General features: G+C 33.9%; 1 protein-coding gene across 1 annotated transcript; it reads left to right on the top strand.

Moving 5' to 3' along the window:
• The first annotated feature begins 8,814 nt into the window (after positions 1-8,814).
• On the top strand, positions 8,815-10,849 carry LOC143569333 (aquaporin NIP2-3-like). The gene is made up of 5 exons (XM_077055280.1): positions 8,815-9,041; positions 9,283-9,507; positions 9,909-10,103; positions 10,191-10,252; positions 10,482-10,849. Exons 1-5 carry the CDS (start codon positions 8,913-8,915, stop codon positions 10,741-10,743), a joined length of 873 nt encoding a protein of 290 aa, XP_076911395.1. The 5' UTR covers positions 8,815-8,912; the 3' UTR covers positions 10,744-10,849.
• Positions 10,850-11,205: the final 356 nt, after the last annotated feature.

Raw genomic sequence — 11,205 nt, forward strand, 5'->3', positions numbered from 1 at the left:
TCCACGTAAATCCAAGATGTACAAAATCAACCAACCAAAAAGCCATAAATACCGACACTTTTGCGCCATAAAAACCTATATAACTCACTATCCTAATAATTCAAAGACACCGACAAACACGCTCACAAATGCCTTGAACATATACAAACCAAAGCTTACCCAACTATGACTTAAAATCCTTCGACCCATATAATCCTTCGACCCATATTATGTCGAGTCACAAATCATATAGCCAAACTGTTCCTGTCCAACATAAAATTTGATATCAAAATAGAAACCCAAACACTCCTTACAAAATATATGTATAAACCAAATCTCCACCCAAATTAACCAAGATCAAATTATCCAGCCCATCAACTTAACCCGAGCCCAAATAAGCCCAACCACTACTCACACAAATCATCCAAGCCTAACCCACTCAAAAGACCTAAACTCAACAAACCCCATCGATTCAACTCAAGAAAACTCAACTACTCAAGCCGACATAAACACTCTCACTTACTACTAAATTTCCAACCATTCACCGTACGAAGCCTAAGACCACTCCCTACGCATGCAAGTTTCGTTTTTCCCTGAAATTTATATATATATATATATATATACATACATACAACTAGTGTACTTATAATAACCTCATGTGTTCGAATAATCGTTTTAAAAATTATAAACCCTAAATATATATATGGTATTGTCATGACAACAAAATTTTATTACGAGGAATTGTATTTAAGGGTTATTAAACGATTATATGTATGATCTCAAGATTTTAAATATTGTCACCTAGGGTGATAAATCTCTTAATAACTTTATAAATCGAGGTTTCACTTTGAATGTTGAATGCGGAAATTTATTTAGTAATAAATTACAACTTTTCTCATATTGCATAAACTCGATGACCACGGCTTTGCAAATCTTGGGACGCATTTATAAATATTTTATATTGTTACATAAATTTTTGCTCAATAACGATTTACGCAAACTATTACTTCTTATTATCGCAGGCATTTTTTTATATATATTTTTTATCACAACCGCTTTATGTATACAAACTCCTTTAACAATTTGGGTTACAAGATTTACATTCAATAATGATTTAAATATTTTCCCTAACAATGCGTTACCGCGATGCTTCGTTATTATGTACATTTCTTAGAAACAATAAAACGACCTTACTTAAGACCTCATTTTCAGTTTTAGTCTATTATACGTTACGCGATTTACATATTTAGTCACTAAATTCGAGTCTCACAATTTTGCGATTTTATTTTCATTTGATGAGATGTTTCGATGACAATGTTTTGCACATGAGATTTCATTGTTGTGTTTGATTTTTGTGACCGAATGCAAACTATTTAATAACAATTTGTGTAATACTTTCAAAACCTTAACTTCGCCAAAATCTCGTTTATCTTTTAAATGATATCTTCATGACTATGTTATCTCTATTTGGGCATTTATGTAAACGTGATTCTATACGTTAGTCTATATCATTTTATCTAATCTATTAACGGCCTATGTGTGGCTGTCTACAAGTTTTGGCGCAATTAGAAACTGTTGTTATAATGACGATTATATAAATGATTCCACAATAGTGGTCGTACTCACGTCTTATCATATTTCATCGATTGTCTTGATTGTTAATCAAATGCTATTTTTATTTATGTTGATACATGTATGCGTCATCCCAAGAAACTCACCTCATCCTCGTGATTTCACAAAATCAAATTCTCAAATCTTATCACCTCAAGTTTGTTCACGTATGAAACTCATCGTATGCTATTATTAATTGTATCATTGTTTATCCCTACCTCATGTACTCACTTATTGGATTTTCTTAAATTTCACCCATCGGATTTTATACTAATTTAGTGACCCGACTTTAAACCATGGATTCTAATGATTTACTTATTTCTTCACGTTGAGGACTTTTGACTTCAATCCTCGTCTCGTAATTGTTTACCCTAATTTTTTTTATTTGATCGTCTTTACTAAATTTAAGCTAAATTGTTATTTTCATCTTGGTTTATATACTAAGACTTTAAATTGTTTCATTTATGTATCCCATTTTCCTACTTATTAAAAAGTCAATCCCGAAATTTCAACCGCTAGTACTGTTTTGTCAATATTGGTAAAATTCAACAAATTTATTTACACATCTATTATTTAAATATTTCAAAATAAATATGTCTCTTAAACCACACAATGAAACGAACCATGTGGACCATACGACGATCTAAACAATTATGGGTGCACACTTAATTAACGAAATCCCCGTATGGAAGCCATAGTAAGTACACTTGTGTGCGATAACTCAGACAGAAAAACGATAAAAAATCGAATCATGATAAGGGCATGGTGGATACGCCGCTGGTACATCCTATATTAAAGTGATTTTATTATGTTTCTCATTTGTAGCGTTTTTCGAGTCATGCAAAGATTTGACGTTACTCTTTTGCAAAAAAAATTTGCTCATGCAACTATTTTACAAAGGACAATATTCGTTAATAATCACTTTTTCTTTAAATTTATTTTAATTTCGGGACGAAATTTTAAAAAAGTTGGGGATACTGTGACATCCGTCGAATTTGAGTCTCGATTTGTATTCGTGTTGTAAACCTTCATTATACAAACCAGACTCAACATCTTTTTGTTTCTTTATTTATTTATCATATAATATTATTATATATATCTCGATCACCAATAAATCGATGTTTGTTATATTATAGAGTCGTCAAGAAAAACATAAGTGGTTCAAACTAATTTTCGTTAAGTTGTTATAAGCTTTTAGAACCTTTAAACTCGTTTAAACCTTGTTTGAAACTTGAGGGGTTATTTTTGAAAATATATACATATATATAATAAAAAAAGACCTAAACCTAATTCATATTAACATCATCGCCTCCCTCTTTCTCTCTTCCATTTCCGGCGCCGTTTTCCGGCGACCAGTGACCACCTAGTTTTCCGAGCACCACCACCACTAAACCACCACCTCCCACTACATCACCACCAACCCAGCCGCCTCCACTTTCCCATGCCGTCTTTCCGGCCAACCCCGATTTGACGGCGAGGAGCCGCCACCGCTGCCACCACCTTCGGCCACCACCTCCCACTATACCACCACCATCTCAGCCGCCCCTAACATCACTAAAACCCGCAGCCACCTCTTTCTTTCCCCTCCTCGTTTTTCCGGCGGCCCTAACCTAGCCGCTCTCTCTCTTTCCCTCTCCGGTCGCTTTTCCGGCGACCGGAAAACCGTGCTCTCCGATTCCCTCTCTCTCACGGTCTCTCTCTATCTCTCTTCTCTCTCTCTGTTTTGTTTCCGTCTTCGGCTCGGTTCTTTTCTCTGTATAGAGCCACGACTCGTAAACATATAAAAGGTAAATAATTTGGGGTTTGGTATCATTAGTTTTCTTATGTCAATTTCCATAATTAAATCGTTAATAACCGGTTATATATTTGGTTATATACTTTGAAACGGGTTGGGTGGATAATTGATATTTGGTTGAAAAGATGAACACCCGGGTTACTAACCACTTAAAATCGGTCTTGGATTTATATATAAAGATAAATATATATAAATGTTATATTATGATTTTAGATTTAATTCATATTATTATTATTATTATTATTATTATTATTATGTATTACTATCACTATTATTATTATTATCACTAGATATATATATACACACACACACAATATATAAAAGACTTATTTTTAAAGTTATTAATACTATTTTATTATTATTATCACTACTATTATTATTAGTATTAGTATTATTGCTAATGTCATGGTTATTATCATTATTTTTTTTATAAATATCAAAGTTGTTAATATTATTATTGAAGATGATATTATTATTATTTATTAAGATCATATTTCTATCATTTATTTATTAGCAATAAGATTATTATATATTTGTGAATTCGTTTAGAAACCGAACCAACATCGAGTATGATGTCATTATTACTATTAATATTATTTATTATTATTATCATTTCTTATCAACAACACATTATAATTAATACAAAGATTCCTATTCAATAACTATTAATATTAGTATTAATAATAATAAGTATTGTAATAATTATTATACTATATTAGTATTATTAAAAGTAATTATTGATATTATTATTAACATCATTATCTTATATATATATATATATAAATCTATTTTTTAAAGTCATTATTATCGTTACTATCTTTAACATTAATAATATTATTATCAATTCATTTTTATAAAAACCGAACCCTTGATTTAAAACTCGTCTTGTTTCTATTTAATATTGGTTTAGTTATTTAAAAGTCTAATAAAATAATATTTTTATTCTAATTATTAATTAAGTACGAGTCCCTAATCGTTAACAAATTAATAGACAACCCGATTAATAACCGAACCTTCTTGTTCAATGTTTCCAATATAGTTTCATTATGGTTTCAAGTTCATTAATATATATTACATTATTTATTTTAGCTAAGGTGTTTATCGTTTCAAGTCGGATTCGTTCGTTTCGTTTACAAGCTTTCTATTTGTCGATCACTTATTAGTTTCTCAATTCATCAATCGAGGTGAGTACTTTCATACCCTTTTTTCCATCTTCCGTTTTGGGGTGACATTTCATACTTATCAAACTAAATGCTTTATTTACTTGAATCTTAAACCCACAAACGTGATTGTATACATTACTTAAATACTTGCTTGATTTGGTGTTCTATGCTATATGTCTATGTGTTTATCGCTTTCGGTTGGTTGAATCTATAAATCCTAGACTACTTGGCATCCCCTTGTAGCAAGGTGTCGTTAACGTAATGCAATTAACGATATTCTATTAAATCCTAGACTACTTGGCAACCCCTTGTAGCTAGGTGGCGCTAACGTAATTCTATTAGTGATTGTCAATTTAGCCAAGTTGTTGCTTTTATTTATCGTTTGTATACAAGTTTTTGTGGCTTTTATTACTATATACTTATATGCTCAAACTTATAAATTGCTCACCAACCTTTGTGTTGACAAACTTTATTTTATGAAATGTTACAGGTTTGACTTTTGTTGACTCGAGGACTTGATGAAAACGTTACCAAGACTGTTAGGATATTAGTAAAACGAACAACATAATTGCTACTTGTATTCAACTTGTTTGTGTGGACGAGATGTGTTGTTTATTGATTTGTTGAAATAAAATGAGTTGATTAAATATTGTCATTTTAAATAGTGTCTTGTGTATTTGTCAAATCACGTTGCACCCCGGCATGTTCCGCCTTTGGTCGGGGTGTGACACATTCTCTGACCTAACCCTAATTCGTTAACGGAGAGTTAACGAACTAGAGGTGATTCGTTAAGTTGATTTGCTAAGGAAAGAATAACGAACTAGCCTTAGTTCGTATCCAGATTCGTTAAGGAAAATATAATGAATTAACCTCAATTCGTTATAGTCAATCGTTAAAGGAGATAACGAACTAGAAGGTCCAATTTGTTACAGAGGGGTCATTCGTTAAGGTCCAATTCGTTAAAAATGACCAGTTCGTCATAAGGTCCAACTCCAATTCATTAGGAACTGGGTAACGAACTAGAAGTTTAATAAAATGACAGAATAATCCCTGGACCTAGAAAAGAATATTACAGAGAAGCCCTTGAACTTTTTATGTGAGCAAATTCATTAACGATTAAAAATCCTAATGGAAAATGTATTACGACAGCTTAACCCCAGCCAGGGGCTCTGCCCCTTGGACCCCGCTAGGGGCTGCCGCCCCTAGAACCCCGCTACCAGGGGCGCTGCCCCCGGACCCCCGTTCGTTGTGGGTTATATAAATATAGAAATACGATATGATTAATAATAGTTAATTAATACATGTAATCATTATACAGTTAGCCGTGCACAGCTCAAGAAGAGAATAACTATTAACGGTGAACGTAACCGCATTCAGGTGAGTTCTAGCCCCATTCCTTGTTATGTTTTCGGGGTTGTGTGCATACTCGATGTGATTAGTTAATACCCTTATCCTAAGAGATAAGTGTATGCCATATATGTATTATGTGAAAGATGTGAATGATTGCTTGTCAGTGCGTGAACGATCTTCGGATATTGCACGTATTGGCAAGTTATGATTATGGATATAATGTTGTGTATAATGTATGAATGATATGTACGTATGTTTATGAATGAACGTAAGAGATAGCCAGGTACAGAAAAAGGGACTGAGCCCTAATAATACTCAAGGCAGAAAGGGACTGAGCCCTAATAATACTCAAGGTAGAAATGGACTGAGCCCTAACAATACTCAAGGCATAAAAAGGGACCGAGCCCTAATAATACTCGAGAAAGTAGGGCGTAATGCTCTTTAAAATGTATAAGTATGCAAAGTATTGTTAGTTGCAAAGTATGTAAAGAAAGAATGAAAGAAAGAATGTATATATTTATATATGTACGAAAGAAAGATGAGCAGGTTAAGAATATAATATGTATCTTCGGATGCGTATGTATAAGTAGGTGAAAGTATTGTATATTACCTGATTAACTAGAACTCACTCAGCGTAGCTGACTTTTAGTATGCACGCAGGTAAGTAGAATGAGACAGTTGGCTTGAGCGAGGGCACATGACAGAAGAATAAGAGTCTAGCATCTGAAGACTTAAGACGTTTATGTTTAATGTATGATATTTGAAAGACAAGAATGTTTATTTTAAGATAAGTTATGGATTTATAAGTAATGTTTTAATATTCCGCGAATGTTTTAATCAACTCGATTTTTAGAACTATGCTTATGAGTAAATCCAACACCAAATGTAGGGTACCGGTAACGGGGCCTTACACACATGTTGGGTTCTGAATTCTTATATGTGTATTAGAACATTCGTAGTCCCTGCTAGTTGTGGCGTTTTTGGCTTAAAACGCCGAAGGCACACCCCTCCCCTCCCCCTCCCCCCCCCCCCCCCCCGGCTTTTTGGGTTGGCGTTTTAGGCAAAGCGTTTCCTACAAAGCGCATATATGGCACAAATTTTAGGGTTTTTTTGTGAGAGAGAGGGGGATGAGAGAGAGGTGTTTTGATGCTTTTTTTCCCATTACACCCACTTTTTGCAAAATGCCCAAAAGCTGACTAGGTGCCGCATGACGTATAATGCCCGAGTGTACCTAATTATGACTATGTATGATCTTAGTTTGTTAAAAATTATATGTTGTGATTCCCAACATACATTCCTTATTATTCTAGTTTTCATTTAGTTTTATTAATCAAGAAGGTATATTAGTAGATTACTCTATTAAAACACCTTGGGTTTGAAAAGGAGAGATATTGGATTCAAGTCTCACAGACAACAACAAGAATTAAAAAAAAATCACTGTTCAAAAAAAGTAGATTACTCTATTACCTAAGGATACATGAAGACGGAAATAAAAATAAATATATTTATGGGTATGGTTTGGGTAACAAACTTGGGTAACATAATAGTTGTCCCCTATGTTCAGTGATGCTCCAACCTGAAAGTTTTTTTAAAACTGATCTCATAACTGAATATCCGTCCGAAACAGTTTAGATTAGCTTGTTGGGTTCGGATACGTTTCCGTTCATGCCATCTGATCAATGTTGGGCGTATCTTCGCTTTATTGAGCCAGTTATTAAGACCCATAAAATATCAAATATATATTAATTATATAAATATAAATAATTGTATTCAAAGTTTAAAAAAAAGGTGTTTGCAATTGAGTATTCCGGTAAGATGTTGGATAAGATCTTCCACTTTGTTGCAATTAAATATCTCCGGTATTATTGTAACAATATGATTCGTATATTAACATAAACAATAGAATGATTTTTTATATGATTAGCCTGTATTTAAATATTAAAAAGTAATATCACAGAAGACAAGAATGCCGTATTATTGATAAGCTTTAAAATCCGTCTTTAGTCTGTCCAACACATTTGTTTTGTCCACCAACAAAAAAATAAATAAACAAATTTAATCTATGCAAATAAAAAATTTTCAAAGAAGTTAATAAAATATTGTAATGCAAAAAGCAGTTTATTGAATTTTAATAAATTTTATTAAAAGGTAATGACCGATAATAATCCTTATTCATTTTATCGTCGCTGGTGATCCCAAATTTAATAAAGTTGACCCCCAATGATCCCCGTTAAATAGGACTTAACGGTGTTATATTTTTTTCCAAATTTTAAACTAATGTCTTAGGGCTTTTGATCGGAAGAAGGATACGGGCAGACCGATTGATGTAAAACTTAGTTCAAAATGGTGCTCCAAAACAACGAGATAATGCTTCAACCCGAGTGTTCGATCTTACAATTAACAAAAATCAAGCCGTTTGGATCACCATTTTGAGATAAGTTTTACATCAATCGATTTGTATCATCTTTACGATCAAAAGCCCTAAAACATTGGTTTGAAATTCGGAAAAATGTATAACGCCTTTAAGTCATTTTTAACGGTGGATCACTGAGGGTCAACTTTTTTAAATTTGGGACCGTCAGTGGCGATAAAATAAATAGGGATTATTATCAGACAATACTGTTCAATATGGATTGTTAAAATCCAATAAATCTAATGCAAAATTTTCAAAGGAAATGGGTTGGGTGTTATTGTTAGGTCTGTCAATGGGCCAAAGTGTGTTGGTAGTGTGGAGTCATTTCTGATCACTAGTTATGACTTATGTGGCCCATAACCTCATCTTATTTTAAAAAGTTATATACCTTTTACCGCAAAATATGCATGTTAACAATAGTTGGTCTTATATGGATAGGCTACAAAAATTGTATATAAGTAGAAGAACCTTGAGCACTTAAGATATCAATTTGTAGTCTTAGTTTCTAGCTACAACTATCATAACCACTCCCTCACCACATACCCTTTGCTTGATCCTTTTTTTTCGCGATTTCGTTTTATATTTTTTTACGTTTGTAATCATGTCAGATATACATCCGAATGGTGGCGGGCATGAGTTACCCATCATCACAAGTGAAACACTGAAAATCCATCAGCTCAAAGTCTCTATATTATCGCTAGTTGACTACCCTCCCGGTTTCTCACGAAAGGTAAGATATAAGATACCATTTTCATGATGCATGGCATGATGCATGATTCATGTTATCATAATCACCGTAATTAATATATCCCACCAATAGCAAAGCTATGGTAGGGTCTGAGGAGGGTAAGATGTAGACAGTCTTACCTCTATCCCATAGGGATAGAGAGGCTGCTTCTGGTGAGACCTCCGGCATGATTCATGTCATATTATCTATAATTCTATATAATGATTTTGTGTTTTGTGAACAGGTGGTAGCGGAAGTGGTGGCTACATTCTTGTTAGTGTTTGTGACATGTGGAGCCGCGGCACTTACCACAAGTGATGACCGCAAGGTGTCCCAGCTTGGAGCCTCAGTTGCGGGTGGGCTTATTGTAACTGTTATGATCTATGCTGTTGGACATATTTCTGGTGCGCACATGAACCCTGCCGTCACGCTTGCGTTTGCAACCGTGGGTCATTTTCCTTGGATTCAGGTACGCCTAGGGCCTAGACCACACATATATGTACACGTCGCTGCGTTGGCACCATACATTCGAAAATCAAACCAAAAGGCTAGCACTATGTGGTTAAAGTGACAAAGATGGGACCTTGAGTCCTTGAGGCCATTGAATCATTCTAAACCATAAGGAATGTGACTGGGCCACCTGAGGACCTACTAGTAGTTGGCACTCTCCATTATATTCAATTATTTCCTATATTAATGCATATATGCATGGGTCAATTTCAACTTATTTATTAGTATGCAGACAGAAATTTTATGTTAATTTCATTCCATACCACCTTTATTTATTTTGATCATGACACAGAACTTATTTCTATTAAAAAAAATAAAAAATGAGTTAAATAATTAAATTGAGTGGTTAAATCTATGCAGGTTCCTATATACGCCGCAGCACAGTTGACGGGGTCCATATCGGCTTCATTTGCCCTACGAGTGTTGCTAGAACAAGTTAAACATTTAGGGACAACAACACCTTCCGGGACAGACCTACAAGCGTTGATAATGGAGATCATAGTTACTTTTTGTATGATGTTTGTCACGTCAGCGGTGGCCACAGATTCTAAAGCCGTAAGAACGTGTTTTATATATTTAGAAAACAAGTTATTAGAAATTATTCGACCAGAAATGAAAACATAAACGTTAACGTGTTTGTAGGTAGGAGAGCTAGCAGGTATAGCAGTTGGATCAGCAGTTTGTATTACTTCTATCTTGGCAGGGTACAATTTTTTTTTTTTTAATAAATAGTTTTATTTTTTAAAATTACAATTTTAAACAAATTATATGAAGTGTTTACATCAAAACAGAGGGCAAACAGGTAACAAGTTGTGTCGCAAGTCCTTTTTAAATAACAAAACCCAGTCTTTTAATTAATATTATAACTTTATATACTATTTACTTCATAATAAATATAACATATATTATGTAAAATGTCTATGCAACTTTTAGACCGGTATCAGGAGGATCGATGAACCCAGCACGTTCCATTGGACCTGCAATAGCTAGCAACAACTTTAAGGCCATTTGGGTGTATATTGTCGGTCCGGTAATAGGGACTACATCAGGGGTGCTATGCTACAGTTTTATTCGATATACAGATAGACCGGTTCAATCCGTGTCTTCTTTCAAATCGGTGTCTTCTTTTAAACTTAGAAGAATGAAGAGCAATGATGCAAATGTTATAGAGAAAGATCCTCTTGGTTTTGTGTAATGATATAACTAGTAAAATGTTATGTGATGTTAAAGAACCGCAAATTAGGAGCATTGCATTAGTCAATGTGTATTGCCTATAAATAAGAATATAGTTTTTAAACTATATTCTTATGTGTTTGTATTTGTGATTTCATTAGTGCTATTTAGACACAAGTTATTATAACTAATGTATAAATCTATTTGTAAGCTTGATATAAGAACAAGGGTATGTATCTTTCTACTTCCGTAAATGTAAATATGTTTGAGTTGTGTGAATACTTTAAACATAATCTTTTAAACATCTAGTGTTTGTTGGGTAGTCGAAGGGGGGGGGGGGTGCAAGATATCACGCCTTTACGGTCACCTTTTTGTGCCTACACCATCCATCCTAAGTTGGGCGAGTAGGGGCGCAACCCCCCCCCCCTCGTGGGCGATTTGTGTGGCGAACTATTTCTCACCTGCTTGTGTTTATATATGTTTG

The sequence above is a fragment of the Bidens hawaiensis genome, unplaced genomic scaffold (genome assembly GCF_021521415.1).
Source record: "Bidens hawaiensis isolate Kalapana, Puna unplaced genomic scaffold, B.hawaiensis_p1.1 tig00024458_1, whole genome shotgun sequence".
NCBI lineage: Eukaryota > Viridiplantae > Streptophyta > Magnoliopsida > Asterales > Asteraceae > Bidens > Bidens hawaiensis.